General features: G+C 39.1%; 1 protein-coding gene across 2 annotated transcripts; it reads left to right on the forward strand.

Moving 5' to 3' along the window:
• Window positions 1–9,012: 9,012 nt before the first annotated feature.
• cdhr5b (cadherin-related family member 5b) lies at window positions 9,013–24,264 on the forward strand. Of its 2 annotated transcripts, XM_062389391.1 has the most exons (15): window positions 9,013–9,125; window positions 11,247–11,416; window positions 11,518–11,574; window positions 12,260–12,349; window positions 12,510–12,599; window positions 12,733–12,837; window positions 13,519–13,707; window positions 14,479–14,569; window positions 14,645–14,742; window positions 15,527–15,715; window positions 17,239–17,349; window positions 17,433–17,499; window positions 19,576–19,863; window positions 21,124–21,293; window positions 23,086–24,264. In XM_062389391.1, exons 1-15 carry the CDS (start codon window positions 9,041–9,043, stop codon window positions 23,560–23,562), a joined length of 2,277 nt encoding a protein of 758 aa, XP_062245375.1. In that variant the 5' UTR covers window positions 9,013–9,040; the 3' UTR covers window positions 23,563–24,264. The 2 variants fall into 2 exon arrangements, with proteins under 2 accessions (XP_062245375.1, XP_062245376.1); XM_062389392.1 differs by lacking the exon at window positions 19,576–19,863.
• The last annotated feature ends 128 nt before the right edge of the window (window positions 24,265–24,392 follow it).

Genomic DNA, 24,392 nt, shown 5'->3' on the forward strand with positions numbered 1-24,392 from the left:
GTAGTATCATAGAATTAATCTCAGATTTGGTGTGAAAGAGGTACCTTCATTTGCATCTTTTCATGAGAATGTTGGTGCTGGAAGCTAACAATGCTATACACGTGGCATACTGTAGCTGGTGATTATAGTATAGCTAACATTCTATTTAGCCGGGAACATGTCAGCCCGTAGTCAGCCATAATATCCCACTTATCTAGCTCAGTAGACAGAAGCTAATGTATGTTACTGTTCAGCCAGAATAGTTAGCTGGCTTGCTACTAGCTAATGTTGCATTTACAAATTATACCTGGAGACCAAAAGGCAGACACAACAGAAAATGGCGTAACGAAATTCCCTTTTGCGCCTCTAAGAAATATGCAGTGCTACATGCTAAGTTACATGGCGAGGTCTCGCAAGTGAACTTCTGTAATTGCAAGCTAATGGCTACCTCCCTGCTAGCATTTTGGTCTAGTAGTTATTCATTTCATTTAATATAAAGTTGTTTAAAAGGGGAGAAAGCGCTGTCAACTTACCAAAAATAAATTCAAGTCTTGTAACTGATTGAAAGCCATGTTTGTGTTTATTCTCTAGCCAAGGTGGTTAAATTAAACTGGATGACGATGAGTTAAAGCTTAAAAACAAAAAACATGCAAATTTAATGGTTTAAAGGGATAGTTCACCCAACTTTTCAAACTCACTCATTATCTACTCACCACTATGCCGATGGAGGGGTGGGTGAAGTGTTTGAGTCCACTAGACACTTAAGGAGTTTCAGGAGTAAACAGTGTAGCAGCCAAATTAAATGTAATTGAAGTAAATGGTGACAACTTTTTGTTGAGTTTAGTGGACCCAAACACTTCCCCCACCCCTCCACCGAGATAGTGGTTAGTAGATAATGATTGCATTTCCATTTTTCTGTGAACTATCCCTTTAAGTTTTTATTTTTTTATATTGGATCCTGTTTTGTCCCACTTCTCAAGTAACAGTGACCAACATTACCAACTGGTCGGTTCAAAGTTGGATGAACTGGAAATTCCGATATGATGCTAATAGAAGTTTTATTTTTTCCTTACATTGTTTGACTTGCTTTCATCCCAGTTACCAGCTGGCACAATAGGCTGCTTATAAGAATCATGAACTGCTGTGACTGTAGACCATGCAGACCCTCTTTAAGGAGTTAAACCACTACAGCGCAGGGTTTTATGATTCCATAAAGTCAACATAATTAATACTGTTTGAATGTTGTCACTGAATTCAATTCAACTTTTCAACTTTATTGCAGACACAAAAGCTCCATATTTTTAACACAGATAGCAGCTGATGAATAAGAATTTGATTTTTGTGAAGACAGTATTCAGAAACTAGAAGAATACCTTGTGTCACTCTGTTGAGGCTCAGTTAAGACCATTATGATGACATGTGTCGAATCAGTTAATCGACAAATACAATCGTACATAAAATTCCTCAAGACTTCATGAAAAGAATGAGCCTTACAAGCCAATGGAAGCAATTATCATACATACTAATCACTAACAAGTAAATCCATTGATTGTAGAGAGAACTTCAAATTTCACAGAATTTATACATAGCTAACGTGATAAAATACAATGGTAAGTTATACAAGTTATACGTTTTATACAACTGTAGAATTAAATCAAAACACAATAACTGATTATTTTACTGAAGCTTTTCAGTTGTCAAGAGTGCGTGATAGTGCTCTTCAGTGTGAGTAGATTCTGCTCTAACATTAGAACAAATCCCAGATAAGAAAACATTGGTGAATAAAATGAATCTTCATAAAAACTGCGTAAGTGAGTTTTAAGAAGAAACGAATAGTCATTATTTTAACACACAATAGGCAAAACACAAGATTTTGGATCTTTTATAATTCTTTTAAAATTCGAAACACATCCATTTTCCTTCATACAGTTAGGTAATAATGCTTGACAAAAATAAGTTATTTGTTTTGTTTTTATCCTGCACAATTGACCTCTGACTTCCAAACAAGAGACATTAAATGTCCAACGTGAAGGATTTAGGATCTGATGGTAGAAAATTCATATAATCATAAGTATATACCCGTTGGTGTATAATCACCTCCTGCTTTTCGACATATGCAGTTCTCGCCGAGTATGCTGTCCCTTTAACTATTTATTCAGTCTGGTTGGCACTCCAGACGGAAACAGTCCTGGTGTCCAGCATCACCCCCTTGCACCATCAGTTAAGAACGAACCTAAGCCAAATCTCTTAGGTCAGTGATGGAGCAAACAAGAGCACAAAGGACACAGTCATAAAACAATACAAATGTGAAGATCAATACTGATTACAGCTTATTAAGGAAGTCAGATAACATTAACATTTTATGAAGAGAACAAACCGTATCAGCGGCTGGAAAATCTGACTCCGAACTGATAATGTTGACACTGTAAATACTCAAAACAATAAAATCGGGTCTGTTGGCGGGTCGATCTCTGTGGGGGGTACAAAAGGACATAACGTGGAGTCTGACACCCATCTACAGGTCTGATCTGGTCCCTGAGCAGGATCTGTCCAGGTGAGTCTCTTAACAATAGAACTGCCAACAGGTCAAATTTACCCGCAGCATTTCCAATGTACATAACTATCTTTTAATAAAGTTTGAAGACCCCCAATTTTTTGCTTTTCCTAAAATTGTGTTGTGTTGCACTCCGATCGTTAAATATAGTCAAGATTAGTCCATATTAAAATCACAGCCATTTATACCTAAAAACCGCCACTGGGTAAAATTTCCCCCTTTTAAAAAATAAGATATTTAATTAATCTATAATATCTGTCTCTCAAGGTGGCAGGCACACTGGGCCCGTTGCAGTATTTTATAACATGTTGGATTTTGCTGTCATCAATGCTTGCTGTACCGGAACTGCATGCATGACAACTGAGGAGAAGGACCTGCAGGGTGAAGTTCAGGAAAGTGTAAATGGTTTTGTATTTATAAAGTGCTTTTCTAGTCTTGATGACCACTCAATGGGCTTTACAGTACAGTTTTACATTCACCCATTCACACACACGTTCATACACACGTTCATACAGTGCATCTAATCACAGCACTTTGTTTTTCCATGGGGGACCATTGAGGGTTCTTGCCCAAGGACACTTCGGCATGCAGATGGGTCAGACAGGGGATCGAACCACCGACCTTCAGGTTGGAGGACGACCACTCTACCCCTCACTCTACCCCAGCCGCCCTGTGTGAAGGCAAGGTACTGAATGTCTCTCCAGAGTGTGTTTGAGGGGCACGCAGCCCCATAATCAATGTCCCAATGTTGCCTTCTCACAATAGTTCAAGTGTAAAAAATAAAATAAAGAATGATTAATCAAATTTCAAATATAGCCTTATCGTTCATTGTGTGTAAATAATCAATTATCAAAAATAAATAAATGAAACTTAAATGAGTTTGTTTTGTGCAGTTTATTGGTTATAGGCTTTTTTTGCCTTTTTGGTTGCTGCTTTCGTCTTGACACTGTTTTGCACATATTGGCAGTATGAAAAAAAGCTTTACTGGTTAACCTCAAGTTTCTTGTTGAAATGCATTAATAAATAATTGATTAGAGGGAAATTGTGCGCTTATCATCTCGATTTTGTTACGACATTAAATCACATAAAATGGTTGTTTTTGGTTATTATTATATACATTTTTTTCATTTGCATTCCACTTACCTGTAGTGAGCTTGTGCTTTAGTGTTTGACCAACATGCCTGCTAAGACAATTTTTCAACTTGTTCTTATAATAAATCATACATTGAGTGGAAATAAATGTTTGTTCATTAGTGAATCTACTACAAAGGCCTGTGAGATGTAATTCAATATCTGGCTGTTTTCACCCTTTTCTCCTTGATTACATGATAAGAAAAATCTTTTAAACTCAACTTTCCCCAACACTTGAGGGAGGTAGGTTTATTTTCTAATAAATAATATTTTTAAGAGCACCTTTCAACTGAAGGGATAATTTTCCGTCACTGCAGGGATTTTCTTCTGACCAGGACTATGACACCAATAAAACCATCTATGAGGTGGGTGGTTCACACTCAGCATTCAATTTCATCCCATTGGTTTAGTTGCAGAACTGTCAAGTCTAATATATATACACAGTAGCTGGAAACACAGCATACTTCAAGAAAATAAAATCCCCTCACAATTCTTACAAATATAATAACACACTCTACTGACACATTTTACTTAATAGCAGCAATAGTTTTCAACACATTCTGTTAATCAAACATTGATGTCACACCTTGTTGAAGCTCTATGAGACAAATTGTGATTTGTGAATATGGGCCATACAAATACAATTTTATTGAAATGTGTAACTGCTGGTGGCATATAGACTTTTCAGACTGAGATCCGACACCTGAATGCACCTCGGTTTCTGTCAGGGCTGGATCTGCAGACCCTTTGCTTGAGGCCAAACTCAACACACAAAAAACAAATACAATTTCACACTGAAGAAATTAACAAGCTCTTTCTCTGTGGTGCTTAGTAGGCAAAAATGAACAGGACCCTCAAAGCTGCTGTAGTCAACATTTGATATAATGAATACTGTTCAGCAAACAGCAGATACAGTTAGATGGTGAACATAGCAAAGCATTTAGAGGCCAAAGAGCAACATTTTCCTCAGAAGAGGGTGAAAACCAAAAACAGAGCTAAAACCAAATCATCAAATCAAATTCATCAGGTGGCCACAAACAGGACTGCAAACTAACATTTGTATCGCTTTATATTTATAATATCTTTCATAATGACATTGTGTTGCTGCAGATCTTCATTTAAGAATATATTTTTTATAATAGAAACATTATAGAGAAGCATCATTTAAAATGTTGAAATTATAAATATAAAAGAGTTACAGCATTGCACCGGAAGGTGTGTTAGGAGAGCTTCTTGCCTTAATAAGGAAAGGTTTGGGCAATTACTGCCTCTTGACCACTGTCTTTGTGCAGTTGTGTGGAAGTGTTTTCCGAACCAAAACTGCGTGGCCCCATGGTTGAGAGAAGATTCAGGCTTCGCCTCTCCATTGTTTGTGACAGAGTACAGAGACAGCCATCCATTTTCCCTGTCAAGCAGCTGGACGACCTGCGGGGAGCAGTAGTGATATGCACACTGTTAAGGAAATTTCCTGGAAGCTGGTGAAAGAAAAACTCAGGCAGCAGTAGACATGATGCATCAAGGAGACCAGAAGTTGAAACAATTTACAACAATAACAGAGTAACATGAGCAAGTGTCACCCAAGTCTGAAGATGTCTCCCCCAGCATCCCAGTATATCTCCTGATACTTGCGTCACACGTTCTAACAGCACAGGATGATGGTTCCTTCTACACACATTCCAATGTCATAACAGTGTCTGGTTTCCCCACCCTCCCTGTTAATGGCATACAGCATCTGCCCATGGTGGCTTTCTGCATATCACTCTGGATATCATCTCCTTGGACGTCCTGTAAACAAAAAAAAACAAACACTGTAATTTAACTCAATTCCACCGTCCTGCTGTAAATACTCACTACAGCATCATGTGGATTCCATAACAAATGCATACTTTCCTCTGATTGTTAATCAAACCTACAGCGTAAAGCTGTTCCAGGAAATGAAAAGAGCATTATTACCAAATGAAATTTATATATTTATGAGCTGTTTTTAAAGGATGATGTCTTCAGTAGGAACCAATGAACTTGGGACTGAGAGCCACAAGTCCAGTGAGTAGACCTTAATCATATTAAAATATGATCTGGATTCACACCAATGGGAAAGATTTTGCTGCATTTTAAAAGGAGACTATAGCTGCATCACAACAAGTGCTCCTACCTTCTTCCCATAGGGTAAATTAAATAAGTGTGGTTGAAACTCATTTTGTAGTTGAAAAGCAATCCTGTCTGAGACTTTTATGACCTGAACTGTTTGTGACCTGAAACCTATATGACCTTTCTAATACCTTTATGACCTTTCTATTACTTATTGACTGTCCAAGAACTTAATTTCCGTCTGCTTTATCTTCGAAAGCAAATTGTGCAATTTAGTTTCCTGTGTCTTAACTCCTGTCTCAGACAAACAGCCTTAGTTCTCGGATATAAGATTCTTGTATTTGACTGTACTCAACACTCTGAGATCCCTGTGACTCTTTGTGTTGATCCTTTCTGCATAAAGCCCCTATTCAAATACACAAAGATAAATTTGGGGTTCCAGCCTCTTGTATATTCGGATTTCCATCACATTCCTCAACCAATAATAGCAGAATCCGGCAGCGAGAGAGAGAGAAGGTGAGAGAAAACCTACAGATATTCTGTTTTTGTGTCAGAGCCCCACCTCTTTGTTTTTGAGAGCGGTGGTGTACCATGGCAAAACTTCTGAAGCAGCTGTGTAGGGAGGGCTGTTCCTCTTTGTCAATTGTCTTTCTTTGTTCTCCAGAATCCGTAAGTCCACCTTAAACCAACTATTACCATTAACCAACTGAATAGCAACATGTCCATATGCTGTGAGGTCCTGCCAATCTGGTGAACATCTGTAGCTCTCAGGCAGGGAGGTCCAGGGGGAGATCTGAGTGCAAAAGCCTGGTCACCTTTAGTTTTGAGCAAAGACTTAAGAACTACCTTGATCTTCATTTGGTGCAGGACCGGTACATTTAAGTCTATTTGGCAATTTGTAGTTATGTGTACCTCTTGCAAGATTCCCAGATGTTTTGCAAGTGTTTGTCCCAAAACACTTCCCCTCATCTGGAATAGGGACGTCAGGTAGGGTAGACCGCACCATTAAAGTTTTCAAGAGGGACTGGAGTGATCCGCTGGAATTCAGGATTTATCTGACATACACACACAAAATTAATTAGTGCTGTTAAGTAGTAAATTATTGCAAGAATTATGTTTGTTTTGAATTTATAGTAATCATGAATATGTTTAAGTCTTCACAGTTAACAAACACAAAACCAAATAATAAGAGCAAGCACACCTTATGGGGAAATCCAGCTTTTACCTCATCAATGTGATAAAGTGAGACCACTTAGCTTTATACTCGTGGGCAGCTGGATTTCCCTGCACCTACTCTTCTTGGGGAAAATGTTATATGGCACGTGGTTCACTGTTTCTTTGTCTAAAATCATTCTTCAGTCTTAGTCACCTCCTAGTTTTCTTGGCTTCCATCTGTTTCGCAAGCAGTGAGTGACCGAACATTTTTTACCTTTCAGCCTTTTAGATTTCTTTGCATTTTTGGCTGTGAGGCATTCATCATAAATTTGTTTTTCAAAGCATTTACACTTTCTTCTGGAAAGCAAATGGCTCGCATGTTTCTCCTGTAATTAGCCATTTTGTATTTTTGACTAGTCATCTATAGCCTGACGTCAGACTCACAAATCTAGTCAGAATGTGAGTCTGAGACTGCTCCATTGGGCTGTGATTATGGGGCGTGTTTCAACTGACCAGGAAATAAAATTCCTCTTCGCTCAATTGGATAGACCTACAACCAATCAGAGCAACGTAGTATGTGACGTATGCTAAGCAACGCATTGTGAGTTATTTACTAACGCCGGGTTCACACCGGACGCTTCAGCGCAGCGTCAAGCCTTAAATAACAGCTGGCTCCTATCCACTCCCATGTTAAAACTTTGTGCGGGTCACACCGGAGGCTGAAGCACCGCGAGGCTGCCTCGCGCTGTGCAGCGATCGTTTCGGCGTCGAGTCTATTTTTTGCGCTTGACGCGAGTGTATCGCACCAGGAAACAAACTGAAAGACGATTTTAAACTATATTGATGACATATTTTATAAGATATAAATGATCAGATATGCATCCCATACTTTGAAGTTCCCTTCTGTTGTCCTGGAGTTTTAATTTGACCAATGACATTATTAAATATCCCCTTCTGCCCATCCACTACAGCCACACAAGCAGTGATACAGATAAAAAGAGAGAGAGAGGGGGCTACGTTCTCCACATAGGTTTGAGTGGAGAATACGTAATTTACCACCGACACCCGACATTTAACGGAGCAAACAGCGAAGTTCTTCAACATGGATGACATTAAATTAATAATTGAAGTGGAGAAGTACAGTGAGTTGTATGATCCTCGGAACATGTTGTATAAAGACAACACCAAGGAGGACACATGTTGGGACGCTGTTGCTTAATGTTGGAGCAACAAGTAAGTATATGCTTTTAATCTACTGGATCAACGGGTGATATTATATCGTACACAGGAAGACGTCTGACTTCAACCCTGGAGCATTCTTCAGTTGAGTGCTAGTTTCTCTGAAGGTCTCATGTCCCATTTGAAGCTGCAGCTCTACATTGTATAGGAAGCAAGGATGGAGAATTCACATGGCCATGGACGTCCATTAGTTCAGTGTCTGAATGTGGCAGAATAATGATGTTAACAATTATCAGAGGCAGACACCATCTCTATGTTTAAGAGTAGGCCTAAAAGCTTCATTTTTTAACAAGCTTAGTTAGAACTTGTACAGGTTTGTCTTGGACCTGCTGTTAGTTATGCTGCTATAGGTCCAGAATGTTGGGGGACAGATGACACACAGATCTTCTCTTTCAAGCTTCTCCTTCCTCTTCTCACTCCTTATCACAATGAAGAAATGGATTTCATCAATACATGTTACTGACTTGACTTCACTGGAGTCCCTTTGCATTATCATCCGCAGATCCAGGGCCGTGGCAGCGGCCACATCATGGATTAGAATTGTGGATCACGAATCAGAGGTCATGATCGTAATGGCGGATCCTGTCTCATGTTGGCATCCGATCGTGATGGTGGACCATGATCGAGATGGCAGCTGATTGTGGACTATGATTTCAAATAGACTGCTTGATATACAATATGTCTTCTCAGATACTCTATCATTACTGACAATAATTCCTCAATTAATTTACTTTCCATTAAAAAGGTACTATATATATATGGTACGTGCGACTTCCCAGCACATTGTTTGTGTGGTTTTATGGCGGGGAAAAGTCCACAGCAGTCGTAATTCCGGGCAGATAAGCAGAGGACAGAGAAGGGAGGAAGATTAGTGCAGACAGGACGGACAGAGACATGGACGCTGTTCAGCCACATTTAACTGTGAGGACGTCCTTCATCTTAATACTTCTGAGCCTGCTCCAAATGTCCAGCGGGTCAAGTGAGTACTGAACTCAGCTGCTTGAGTTTATTTTATCAGACTGATGGTGTCACTTGACAAACTATAATGGGCTCAATGACCATCTGCTAACAGGCACTTCTGGTACAGTTGTACAACTACTCACACTGTGTTAATATAGATATAAAAAAAGCACAGAAGGAAATATGGATATGGAGGACAAAAGGGAGAGTGTTGATGTTCAATATGGAGGTGCACATTTTGATATTTATCTGATCTATGGAATTATTTTGTCACTTTCATTTCTCAAACACAGAACGAGGCTTTTGTTAGCCTCACTGTTAACCGCTTCCTTTAAGTCTCCCTATTTGGCATTTAAAAGTAGTATATGTAAAGAGACACAGACTAATGCGTCTTTAAGCAGATAAAAATGGGGCTTAGCCTCAAGTGCTGTGACGTCTGTAGCGAAAACCAGCCACCGAAGGTGATTGTGAGTTTATGATGACTCCCAGTCAGCACTTACTGTTATGTTGTAACTAAATAGTTTCATATCAACTTACTACCTACCTAATAGTGTGTGGGTTTACATTTGTACGGAGCTGAAATACTTCAGTAACACTGAACACAAGCCTGTGATTTACAGTGTAATAATGTCATATGAATCAACTGATAAAGTAAACCCTGATTCTTCCTGTTTTCTTTAATGAAAGAGCTATGAAATCCAACAAGACAATGGTGTAAATATCCAGCACTGTAGTGGAAAAGAGAGATTCAATTCAATTTTTTTTATTTTATTTTATTTTATTTATATTTATAAATACTCAACACTGAGCCACACAAAATTAAAGTTGGGGGGGAATTGTTGTTATTCATTGTTATTCTGTACAAATAATAAAATTACTAGTGAAAATATGCCTGAGTAGGCAAAAGCTGTTTGGGAAGACAACGGTTTAAAAATGTAATATATCATCAAAATAGATCCGCATTCATATTGCTTTGTCAAAACCCTCCTTATTGTATTTGATTGTTTAACTTGTGTTTCTTCCCACTTAGCCCAACTCCTGGCCAAATGTTGATCTTCAAACCTCTTTTCTAGAAGACAATATCCAATTTCTCAGAAGATTTGGCATTGATATGTTTTTGACTTTTGAGACATTAAAGGGGACATATTATGAAAATTCCACTTTTGTAGTGCTTCTACACGTTAATTTGGGTATCTGGCATGTCTACCGTCCCAAAAACTCTGGAAAAAAACAACTCCCGTGATTTGTTGTGGTTCCTCTATGTCAGAAACGATACGCTAGAGTGCGTCGAATGGGATTAGGACCAAAATAAACGTCATAGTCACACTATGCCTTGGACAAGCGAGCTAACACTAGCCTGGCTCCACCGGCCCGGTTAGCGAGCCCGGCTACCCGTCAGACATTTAAGTGGCCGCATAAACAAGGGACCCCCGGGACACCTCTAAACGTTGACTCAACAGTGTGGAAGGATGCTGCTGATGCGCCATCAGCAGCGGGGGTGAGGGGGGCGGGGCACTCAAAACAGGTCAATCTGAGGAGGGCTGTTATGCATAGGATTTCATGAATCATTGGGCAAAAATTTCATGAATCATTGGGCAAATAATGAAAGTATAGTTTGAAGTTGTAAAACCTTCTGAGAGGGAGAACTTGATATTTCCCTCTCAGATCATGTTTTACTTCCCACATACAGTCTCCCATTGTGGTTAGATTTAGAGATCAGAGGTATTGTTAGCAGCTGTATAATTATGGTGTATTGAATATGGTGAGGGACAGTCAAGGTTGAGTTTTATAGAAATACTTAAATCTTTATTATAATATTATACTTATTCTTATAAACTAAATATTAATGAATGTCAGGAAAAGGTTCTGCTAAATGCCTAAAGGTGCACTCAATTTGTTCAAAAAAGCAAATCACTGAGACTTTTTAAACAATTTCCAGACCACTTATTCAACCAGTACTGATGCTTGGATATGTAATGTAGGTCTGGTTCAAGTGTTCAATGCTGTCAAGTTTTGGGTTGTTATTCTGATCCATGGTCTGGATAAGCATCCATGTTGTAATCTGCTTTTGGAGAAGAAAAAAACTTTCGTGGCCTTTACTGAATGTTATGACAGCAAAGTTGTGCTTCTCTCCCAACAGTCTGTTCTGGTCCAGGTTCTGTGCAGTTTAAAGAAAACAACAAAGTGGATGATCTTGTGGCAACGATAACTGTGCAACAAGGGGTCACCCTGGAGCTCATGCCGCCCTCCAACCTCCAATTCAAGCTCAGAGGAAACGAGCTGTTAGCTGCAGAGGTGTTTGACTATGAGGTACTGCAGATAATGACTAAAAGTGCCAACAAGTTCCAAACGTATGCCTCTGTTTACATTCTAAAACTGACTCTTAAGCTAGAAGCTTGTTTCTTTTGCAGACCGGGGAATCACCAATAGCCCTGATCACCTGCACTGAGACAGCTACAGGCGCTACGGTAAAACTCCATTTCCTCAACACATGTTAAAGCAACAATATGTAAGTTTCACTGAGCACAGCGCCCTCTGCAGCCACAGGTGGTGATAAACCTCTACAATGCTTATCAATGATGACCCATCATAAGAGCAGGTTTGTTTAATTCGCACTGACCATCATTTGACAGGCATACAGCCAGAGGGGAACATCCTGAATGGACCTGGTTGTTTCATTAGAGAAAAAAATCATCGCTATCATGAATACATCAATTATTCCTTAGATGGCTTTTTGTAATGAATGGGCAGAATACGGCTGAAAGGCCACATGTTCCCCACCACTGTATGTGTTCTTGAAAAGACTTGTAGAGGTGCTTGAGGAGAATCCCCTGGGATGTCGATTTCATGGCGGTTGCCCAGGTTCTAGAGGTTCAGGAGAGTAGGTTCTTTAGGGGGGTTTGTATGGAGGATTTGTGCAGCTGCTTGAGGAGAGTATACAGTTTTTTTTTTAAAGGAGTTTGAGGAACCTACACAGGTCTTTCATAAAACTATGATAGTGTGAGGAGACGTCCTCTTTGTGCCTGTAGCAATTTTGCAGGTTTTAGTTTTTTCCACAATGCTGCACAGGTTAAACAGACGAAAAACGTGTGATATTATTTCACAGATTCAGGCTATTGATGCAGTCTAAAATTAATGTCTTTTTTTTGCCAGTTAACACACAGAATTGTGGTAATTCTGGAAAATGTGAATGATAACCCTCCAGTCTTTGACCAAAGCCTCTACCAAGTCAGCGTCAGTGAGGTAAGAGTCTGATAATTGTTGTACAAATTGTAGATTTTGGGTTTACTTGTATTTTCTCTGTTGTTTAATTAGTCCAGATTAAATTAAATTTTAAAATTATTAAAGAACGTATTTTAACTTTTTAAGGAAGCAAGATATTTTCTGTCTGTTTTTATCCTAGATGTCCCCTGTAGGAACAACAGTTGGAAATTTTGCTGCCACAGACCGAGACCAACTAAGCCAGCTCTTCTACACTCTGACACCTGAATCTGTAAGACCTAATGATTTTATCTCGTAAAATTTGTTTTTAGGACATGTTTAGCTTATCACAAAGACTGGAAGTAGGGGTAAGATGCTAGTTCAAGGTGCGTTTCTGAACGTTTTATTGTCCTATGTGATTTCAGCAAAACAGCTTTGAATTGAAGTCACCCACCACCCCTGACCTCCTCATCAAGTCGCCTCTCGACTATGATACAGTCAAAAATGTAAACTTGGTGTTATACGCTCAGGTGAGTCTTTTTCACTGCTGGTTCTAAACACAGATTTCTTTCTTCCATATAAATTGAATCAAATATTGCTCTCGGTGTTATTCTCAGGCGGATATATTCTCTTCAAAATCAGTAAAGACCTCAAATGAATATGGGGCATGAGTGGTTGAGCAGGCTGCAGGGTTTGGCCCTGAGCTCTTTCTAGCTTACGTCCCTGTGTATGTGATATATGAGTACTGCAAGTAGGGCATTTCATTACATCTGGTACAATTCACTTGGACTCATTGATTAACTGATTAGATCTCAGTGGTCAAAGGTCAATGTTTTTGGCCTCTGGAATGTGATATCTCAAGACTGTTTGAGATATCACACATTTGGACTCACAGCTAAAGTGATTACATGTCAGTGCTTAAAACTCACATGGCACCTCATATGAATCTAGAAAAAGAAATCTAGAAATAAGTAAACATGTATCTGCACTGGCTGGCGGATGCATACAAACGCAGTGCAGTGATTCTAGTTATTGTTTGAGTAGAGATCTTTTTATAAACAGTGCAGAGTGAAGTAAGAAAACATCATACCCTTTTTTTCTGCAAAGAAGATTATAAAGTCATAAAATGAAATTGAAACAAATATAATAAATGTATATATTTGTATATAGTCCTGTAATAATCATATTTCCATCATCATTTTTTTTTTCAGGACACACCATTGACAACAACAGATAACAGAACCTCTTTCAATGCCACCGCCACCATCACGGTCACCATCTTAGATGCGGACAACAGGCCACCATGGTTCCAGCCATGCAACAAGACCGTGATAGGATCAACTGTGACCATCTGCCAGAGTCAAGGATACACTGGCAGAGTTTTGATAAATGAACAAGAGGTGTGCATCCAAAAAAATCCTGTGCGGATACTGAACCATATCCACAAGCTCCATGTTTATGCTTTGCTGGGCTGTCCTGTGGGCGACCACGTCTAAAGTCAAAGTGTTTCTTCTTGTTCTAAATCTCAGAACTGGAGAACAAACAAAAACTGAAGTTTGGTGGTCCTGAAAGCTCATTGCACAGAAACACAAGAAAGCACATGCAAATGACAAGCATCAGAGGGGCAATACATGCCCCGTGCAAGTACTTTGTATACCCCAAAACAGGCAATGCTGACTTTTTAATATGACAGTGTAATAATGATAATGAATCTGTTAATCTAGATAACCTGTAGATCGTGTCTCTAATCTCATCGGATGGTAAAGTTAATGTATTACTACACAATACGTTGTTATTTTCTGACATGATGATATCACTCCTATCATATAGTCTTAATTATTTCTTGATCTATATAAGGCTACACCCTTTTAAGTTTTTGTTTGAAAACTACTAATACACAATGTCAGAGGAATGCTTAAACAGACATTTAAAATTGTTCTGTGAAAATGCAAATATTTTAGAGTACAATGGTTGGGGTTCAGGAGGGCCCTCCTTAGTACTTGTATCTCTCAGCCAATTTTCTTGTGTCAATGAGGCAAGTGCAATTCATGATGGTATATATTGCTCAGTGAGTGACCATTGGTTCTACACTGCTTTTCAAGAAGCTTCTGAAAATAATTGATATTAGATACATGATGATGATAATGATGAGAATGTTTTCTCCACTGCAGAATGGAACATTAACGCTGAAACCAGGACCCCTCTATGCCATTGATGGAGACACCGGGATAAATGAGGAGATGACATACAAGTTTATTAGTGGTGAGCATCTTGATTAAAACATACAAAAGAGATAACTTGCTGATTATTCACAGCTCAGTGTTTTTTGTGTTTTAGGAAACGATGGGAATCTGTTTGAGATCAACGCAAACACAGGGAATATCAGCATGTTGAAGCCGGCCAAAGTTGAGGGTACAATCAATCTGATAGTGATGGTAACAACTCAACTTTCACATGATTGTATCCAGTACATTCTGAACATGTGGTCTGTGTCTTGAATGTGTCTCGAATATATTTTCACCAGTCTCACATCTCTAGAGAGCAGTATGTTCAAACCCTTTTGAGGATCTACTTTGTAGATAATCAATAGGATGCATTATAAGTTTTTTTTCTTTTTACTGACTTATTGATTTCATGTTCAGATTTTGTAAGGCTCTTATTTTATTACTGTGACATATTTCGTGTGCTCCAGCTTCAGCTCCATTCCTTCCCATTAAATACAGAGGTCGGGGGAAATAGGGCGCCATCTCTTTCATTTTTTGATTGCAAGCAAAAGTGTTCCTTTAATTGTTGTGGAAAATCTTCTGGTCAATGGTCAACTCATCAGTGAAGAAAGAGCTCAAGAGCCCGTTGATGATTTATGCTGAAGTAATTATTGAAGCTTGGCCAAGGAGAAAAACTGAATTCATCAATACAACAACCATGCATTATGTCCTCTCATATTCTGAAGTCTCCTTTCCTGCAGTCACACTTTAAACCCTTACAAACATTCAGTATATAGGTCTGCTAGTTCTATTCAATCTAATATTTTCTAGTGTTGCCTGCTTATGCAGTCTCATATCTTTGGTGTCCAGGGATTATATTTTGAAAGTTTTATTCTAAAAGGTAACTATATCTGACAGAAAAATGTAATGCAGTAAACATAAATATACTCTAGAAAAGTAGAAGTACATAAATATTGTACTTAAGTAAAACTGATGTTGTGTTTTTCTCTGGCAGGCCGCCCAGAAGAGGAACAGTAATCAGTTTGCCACCACCCTTGTCACTATCAGTGTTCAGGTGAAGAGCCTCCACCCTCCAAAATTTCAGAAGCCTCTGTACGAGGGGGTCGTCAGTTCAATGGGCTCCATGGCCATGGATGGAGATATGCCGCTGTTCATCCACGCTACAGATGAAGACTACAGTGAGGTAAAACAAGACAACAGACTCAATAAAAGAAAAGAAAAAGCCAAACTAATCACCACTGCGAAGTTTTAAGCTTCGCAGTGGTGAAAAAACTGATGCATTGGTAAAACTAACATAAACAACAAAGTGCTATGGAAAGAGACTAAGTAAGATGAAAATGACATACAGGATGTGTCACTTAAACCTTTGACTATCTGAGGCAGGAGTTCTCAAACTTTTGCAAGCCGGGCCCCCCCCAAGCTGGTTAACGGTAGTTGCCCCCCCCCCCCCCCCCGCACCACCCTCAACTACACCACAATATATAGATAGATAGCTTGGAGACAGTGCTATGCTTGGAGATGGTGGATTGTTGTTGCTGGAGGCCATCACGTTTACCTTTGAAGAAGTCCACATGCTTCTCTTTCAAGTCAGGGTGTTTGGTGTCGAGGTGGCTCGCTTCATTATGTCATTTACCAGCACCTCGGCACACAAAACACACTGAGAACGTTGCTCAGTCGCGCCAGTGACAATGAAACCAAACTTCAAATAGCTCTCATATTTGCGAAGCTTTGGCTTCTTCGCAACTGGCGCATTGGTTGCCTGACTTTTACGAATCAGAGTGAACAAATAAAACACCAGCACTAGTAGACAAGTGCTGGTGTTTTATATGTTGCAACACAGTGGATGATTGAAGATTTAAAGGTAGGTGTTAAGGAGAAAAGGGCTAGCTGCTGTTGGAAGAAGTTAGCTAGCGAGAAGGCTAGCTCTTGGGGCTATGAGCTTTCTAAAAAAGACTGTGGAGTAAATTACTCTCTGCAACTCGCGTTCAAATGATATCACTCCTCTTTTGATTGTTGGATCAGGAACGAAACAGTATTTAATTTGCTTGTGTCAGTCCAGCCCCTTGCATCTCGCCACTAGGGGAGCTTTCACTAACCAGTGACAGGTCGTCTGTCTTTTAACAAAAAAATTTTTTATTATAATTTTTTTATTTTTATTTTTTTGTCTGTGACATTGCACCCCTCCTGGAGAGTGTCCGAGCCCCCCACTTTGAGAACCACTGATCTGAGGAATCTGTCAACTACAACTTTCTTCAAATTAATACATGGGACAAACGTTTATCTCCATTATACTTCTATCATCATCTTTATTTATCTGAGGTTTGACTTCTGTTTTCTTGTGGGACCCTGTCTCTCTGTAAATACGTAATGGCGCCCGACTGGAAAATTGGTGCCAAGAACTCCAAATATTCACATAATATCTTTAAACAATCTTCTGGAGGTGTGTTTAACATTTACTTCTTATTTCAAAAATGTCATGAGTCATCCAGTTCGTGAAATAAGACAATTCTGAGTAAAATGTAGATTTTTTTTAAGGTTTCCTTCTTGTAATAGAGTTGTAATTGCGCTTTTTGTAGGCTGCGATACTAACTTTTCCAGTATTGCCAACCCCAGCTTTAAATGTATGAGTGGGGGGTTGATGGTTTGATGACTTTTGCAAGTATACCCTAATGTGCAGAACTAACCTTCTCATTTCGGTTGAAACAGGTTACAAATCCTCACATCGTGTACACCATTAGTGGGAGCAGCGATTTCACTATCATTAACGGCTATTTATTCATGACTAAGGATCTCCCAGCCAGCACATTAACCCTACAAGTAAGTTCAAAATCTAACAACGGTTAATGCATCTGATTCATTATTTTCTTATTAAGCACCTGTTTTCCTCTGTGTACGTCCAGGTGGTCGCAACAGACGGGTCAAACGATCAATCTGATACAGCTCAGCTCATTGTGCAGGTGGTATCAGGTAGGACGCAAACCCTCAAAGACAGCTCTAACAAACAACACAACTATGAGCTTTATTTATAATTAAGCTGCATCTCAATCGTATCACATTTTAATGGAGACCAGCTTAATGATGGATCTTAGATTTTCATAAATCAGGGGCAAAAAGTGGCCACAATTTACAGAGAGGAGCCAATTATATGTTCAACATCCAATGTGGATTACTGATTCAGTAATGTGTAAATTAAGGCGCACATTCTTAAAGCCACACATCATTGAACATATTTGGAAAATGGTTCCTTGTTCAAGGACAATGTGTACTAAAAGCTTAAAAAATTTAAATTCTTAAAACATTTTCACATCTATTGTTAGTAAGACAATTTAATAATAATACAAAAGACTGCTGACAGGACAGAGGCTCTTTAGGGGCTGATCAGATTTTATAAGTAGCCAGTCCCCCCCTTGCCCCGACCCAGGATCTGCCACCTCTCCAGTTGTTAGGAATAAAGTGTTTGGCAGCACCTTTCTTTCCCCAAGACACAAATGATTCATCAGGTGGATCCTTTACAGCCCCACCTATCCCAGAATTTATTGCGCTTCAGTGACGAACCATTTTTCAAAGAGTTCATGGTGCAGCTAAGCGACAAGACATCTGATGCCTTAGTATCATGTACATGAACATTTACTCAACCAAACAGCTAATTATACACATGTAAATAAAAAAAGAGGCGGATATATGAGGTGTTCATCATGGGCTTGGTAGGGTGCGTCCCCTGAAGGACAGAGACGCTGAATTGAGACCAAGTTAGTCTGTGTCTACATACGCAGTTGTACAATGCTCATACACTATGCATGTCACATAAAGCTAGGGTCTGTTCAGGCACAAATCGAAAGTGTTTCTTCTGCAGAAAAGAGTTAATAGCCATTCCCCCCAAAGACAATGGGAAACAGCTCTGTGATTTCTTTATTGTACGCTACACCCAAAACACACCCATGATAAATTACGAGACTGAGTAAAACCCTTTGAACCATATTTATCAGTTCAAATGTAATGGTTCAAACTACCTCTGCCTACTATCCCCCCCTCTCCCTTCATCTCCGTTAGACATGTTGTACACTGTATAAATACTTTAAACATATAAACCTCTAAATTTATGTTAGACATTGTCTTCTAATGTTGTTGATGTGCTCTGTTACACACACAATCTATTGCACCTCTGTCTGAGAGGGATCCCTCATTTGCAACTCTCTGAGGTTTCTGTGTTCTTTTCCTGTTGAAATGTTTTTTGTTAGGTGAAACAACTCAAATATCAGTGGTACAGTGGTTGGTATACTGTCATTTAACATTAGCAAGTAGATTCCTGGTTTGAATCCCAGCTTGGAGTTTTAGGGGTGACTGCATGTTTATTCTGGGCACTCCCATTTCCTCATTTAGTGAATGACTGTTTATCTCTGGCCCTGCGATATGCCAAGCTCAGGCAGAGAGATTTTTTTTTTTTTTTTTTTATTTCCTTAACAAGATGAGGTCGTTTTTTCAATATTTGCGTTGATTTCTCATTGTACATGTACCTGGATTTCAATATGCCAAATGATATGAACTGCTTTAGTTTCGTTTCTCTGTGCTCTAAGTATTGAAAGAAGAGTTTGAATTCCTGCACAATGTCAGCACTAATTTGACTAGACAAAATTTAGTTATAACACTTTAGGGGTCATCCAAAAGGAACTTATTGAACATTTGTAGCGTAGTGGATATGTAATGTTTCATTATGAAGAAGCAGCCAGTCTTGTAGGCTTGAGTGTGTGGGATTCATCACTGTTGAATATGTGCAGCTGTGAGTAAGTATAGGTGTGGTAAAGTTAATATTTTATTCCTTTTTATGCATGCTTTGATCAATTATTGCTTGCGGGATGAGCTGCCATCAAACAAAAACGTAGGCAATCCATCGGCTGCTCGTAGCCAGTTTCAGAAAAGTCCTCAATCCGTCAGGTTTGAACAAATACATCAAGGCGAAGATTCACATTTTCACCTTCCAGTCTGAAGCAGAAACCTGGGACAAAGGGTGAAACCACTAAGTTTCAAAGTGTGCTCTTCTCCCAGGTCTCACCACCACCAGTTTCCCTTTGAGCACCACAAACATTATGACCACAACGCCCTTAGGTGAACCCACCACCTACAGCAAGACCACTGAGGATATTGTGTCCACCACCAACCCAAATGTGACCACTGACAGCATCTCAACTGCCATCCCCAGCACCAGTGCAAGCATAATCTCCACCACACATCCTAGTACGTCCACTGCCACTGAAGGCAGCGATTCAACCACTAAAACCAGTATGACCACTGAAGGAAGCGTCTCCCCTGGCAGCACAGCTCATCCCCCCACAGGTGGTTGCAGTAGCTTCTCCTTCATATCAAGTATTATCCTTCTGGAGAAAATTGTACCTAGCAAGTTAGCAGGCAGTAACAAATATCAACACATATGAAAGTTGTTTCAGGCAACCACCTTCAGAGATTTGTCTTGCAATTATAGCAGTTAGTTTTGAAAAGGAGGGCATACCCTCCCAAAAACTAAAGACCTCCAAATGGGTTTATTCCTAACTTTATCGAAAAGTGTGATCTTTGAGTTTGAGTGCAGGACTTTCATGTTCAGATGTATTATGTTCTTGCTCAAAACCCTCCGCATGCATTCAAAAAGCCCCTGCTTGTGCTTGGATCTGCTCTGCTTGTGCTCAAACTGTGAGCCTTGTTGCTTGTACAGATTTTCTGCGCTTCGATTTTCTGCTGTTAGTCTGTACCCTTCAACTTACTCAGCTACTAGATTGTCTCACTGGAGTAAGCCATTAGCATCAACAGTACTATAATTATGAACACCTGAAAAGTAGCTAAACAATGTAGTATTAGGGCCACTTAAATAAAATAAAGTAATGATAAAGTAAATTAATGAGAATTCTCATTTTAGAGGGAGAATAGTCCGTCATATGGGTTAAAAGGATCAGTTAAGAACGTCTTGTAGTATTAAGTACAAGTTTGACAAATAAAAAAACCATCTATTTTCATATTAGCTCCTCATCATGATTTGTATCAGGACTTGTGTGAACTGTCTATCTTAAAGGCAAGCAGGATTCTCCCTGCTTGGAGTCTACTTCGTTTCTTAAATATTTTTTCATAAACATATAAGTATCATTTATTTTCATAATATTTGTTCTATTTCTCTTTGAATCTCTAATATTACATAATATTTACAAAATCTCAATTGCCTTTTTTCACTTTTTGGCAAACTACAAGTACGATACACAACAAAAGACGCAAACTTAGGCTGTAATTCCTCCAGATGAATTATTTTTCCTTTTTCTTCTGCTTCACATCAAATTTTCAAGGTACTTCTAGTCTCATCTTGTTGAAAGAGGTTAAATATCCAATCAATTTGACCACAGGATTTAATGTTTAAATCTCTTTATTTGGAAAGTTTACAATCCCTCAACCTTTTTGTTGACTATTTATGGTTATAAAATAGAGCCCTGACTTGTCAATTGCTACTCTTTTAACAAGATGAAGATTGCAGTCACATTAAATATTCATCACCTAGGGAAGTCTCAGGAAGTGTTTTTCACTGACTACTTTATAAAGTGAATTTTGTTCTTGCAGTTATCATAGCATCAGGCAGCTATGATCAGGAGGACATGATAGCCCTCGGTGTGACACTGGGTGTCCTGCTGCTTGTCTGTCTGGTGGTCATCGGTGTGCTCAGCCATCGCATGAGGAAAGGCAAAGCAGACTGGAAGAAGATCTACGAAGTCAGCCTGTTTCATAGCTCTGTGAGTTCAAAGTTCATAATAAGGCAACGTACACACAAAGAAACATGTTCCAAACCTCCAGACTCATCCCTGCTCCTGTTTAAAGAGATTGTACAATTAAGAGATACATGTTTTGATTTGATTAAACTTAACTTAACTATTTTTACCAGATTTCAATAAATAGACATATCTAATTACCATTCAGATTTCCACATTAGTTGCTGTGGATTTAGTCAGCCTTCTTTTTTATTGGATGATCTTTAGGACTAAATTTCTAGATGATTAAATGACCTTTCCTTCAGCAGTATCATCTTCACTGTGCTGCTAAGACTGCTAAGCTAAATCACCAGGATGTTGAACTTGACTTCACGAAGCCTCAAAACTACTCCACTAGAAATCATTTTGACTTTGGTTAGCTAAAGGCTCATCTTTGTGTTTGGTTAGATTCAAAACGTTTAGCTTAGGCTAGGTGCTAGAGCAGATTGCCCTGTGATCGGAGAATTATTCATTAACCTCTTGCCCAGGTATTTATAATATACATGGACCTACATATCAGTATCTATCCTGCAGAGTAAGGATGCAAATAATTCCACAGCAGATACTCCATGTGAAAGTAAAGAATCTGTAGGTGAAGGACAAGATTTTGAAGCAGGAGGATTTCTGGATTCTGTTCAGCAAAAGAAGCAGAACACATTGACCAAACTGCATCAGCTATCTGCTTTAAAACGTTTTGCTTTCATATGAAGATAGCCATGAATATAGATTAACCGAAATGTCCTCTGAACTGAAATAACTGTTTTGTGTGGAGAAATGTTAAGTTTGTTCGAATCTTGGCCCAGATATTGTCACTTGGAGCCCCATACTGGCCATTGGCCCTACAGCAGTGGTCACAAACCTTTTCAAGCCCAAGATCATTATTATTAAATCATATTTACAGTATCTGTTCAAAAAACAAAAGCTTCTCAGTTCAACAATATCTTTTGCAGAGGAGCTGCTATGGCAGCACAATTATTTTTCATAGGCTTTGCCTGGAAAATGGCCACAAAAATGACTATTGCCTTGTATCAAAGTAGTCCTGAGTACTCAGATAAATACCAGTTATATTCACTATGAAGCTGATACTCATATATCACATTTTATCATGAAACGCCTACAGAAAGTGTTGCAACCATTTATGTTTGTAACATAAATTAATCTGATTAACATTAAAACTAAGGTTAAAGACATTTTTCTGTGTTTATTCTACTGTCAATCACAATGTTTATCCGTCTATGACACCAACATACGTATTTCAAACACTTCCCGAAAACATTTCAAAGTAAAAGCACTCCAGCGTTTCACTTTCTGATTCCATTTATTTGTTCTAACTGGGCTTTTAATTTATGGACAGACCGGACGATGGGCGTCTTCCTACCGTAGAGTCCTGACATTTAGTTAAGTACATAATCAAACATGTATTGAAGGAAATAAAGTAGATAAATCAGCAGCTCTGCCACCATTAGCGGACACAGAGCATGTGTGAACAACAGACACCGTAGAACTACAGTCAGTGGGTCCAGAGAGTGAGGGATCCAGGGTAATGATTTTCGATATTAACCAGTAGATCACGATTGACGGGCTGGCTACCACTGCCATAGAGGCTAATTCATTGTCTGATGATAGCCGATGAGCTTTGAGATTTGGATCAATCAATTTAGCTATGTCTCAGGTGACTGTGCAGGTTGTGTCATGACTTTGGCGGTTTGTCCCAGATTTAAATAGTCACCTTGTTCTTGATCTGTTTTCTCTCCCTGATTGTATTCTCCTTCCAAAGCTGGGTCAAAGCTCAGGTGGTCAGAAGAAGGGTGTCGAATACACCAATGAGGCCTTCCAGAATGATGAAGATGGAGGAAGCACAGGCTCTAGTGGCCCAGAAGGGGGAGTGAGCATGGAGGCCATTGTTAAGTCTTCACTGCCACTGCACGCCCTCCTGCCAGATGATACCAAGGAGGAGGGCTTAGACACGGCCGAAAATGAGAAGGAGGTGAAACCCATCCTGACCAAAGAGAGGCGCATGGAGGAGGGATACAAGGCAGTTTGGTTTAAGGAGGACATCGACCCCAATGCCAAGGAGGAGGTGGTGATTATCCCAGACACAAGAGAGGATGACAGTGATGAGGAAGACGAACCTGTCAACAAAACCCCAAAAGTCAACTTCGATGACACCGATCTGGACAGCGGACTGGGTGTAAAGATGGGGGATCAGCCAGAGGACTCAGATGATGATGAAGAAATTACTTCTGATCTGTGAGAGGAGATGAATGACTGGGACGTAGCAGGAACCGCCTTTAATAAAATATGATGATTCATCAGCTGCTATCGCCATCACCACTAATGACAGGGGACAATAGAAATATAATCCAGGCTGTAGACTGGAGAGATAAAGAAGCTTAGTAATGTCTCAGAGTTCTTAATTTATGTCTTAAGTCTCAAAGTAAATGGAACCTTATCCAGCCATAATTTTTTGTATAAATGCTGATTAAATGATCAAATGTAATGTAACCTGCTAAATATGCTATATAAATGTACTCGAGGAGTTTGAAGCAGTTGAAATCAATGATAACCAGAGCTACCTGTTCACATGGTGGGAAGCTGTAAAAGGAAATGCTTGTGGAAAAATCTGGGAATTCTGGCTGTGTAGGCTGTTTAGTGCTGATAAATGAATACATCATGCAGAAAAGTAAAACGTCTCAGGTACAAACAGCAGGTGTTTAAAGAGAGACATATCATCTGCTTTTACTGTCTAGGACAATAAAACAATTTCTGCTGATACTGAAAACTATAAAACATTATAAAAGAAACAAACAGAATGTCTAGTACATAGTCCATAGCACTTATCACAAATGTTTGTCATAAGTCTCACTCAAATACACATCTTGAACTTAAACAACACAAAACGAATGTAAATAAGTGTTTGGCCCGAAACATTGTCAATAAACAAACTAATGAAAAATGTGGTTTGAAATTCATGATTTATACGTTTTTGTGTTGATTTGTAAATAACTGCTTTGTTTGATCCTGAAAAAAATTATAAATACAAAGGTAATACTGAATAATCATCAGAATACTATACGGGCCACC

This window comes from Platichthys flesus, chromosome 6, assembly GCF_949316205.1.
Source record: "Platichthys flesus chromosome 6, fPlaFle2.1, whole genome shotgun sequence".
In the NCBI taxonomy this organism is placed as follows: domain Eukaryota; kingdom Metazoa; phylum Chordata; class Actinopteri; order Pleuronectiformes; family Pleuronectidae; genus Platichthys; species Platichthys flesus.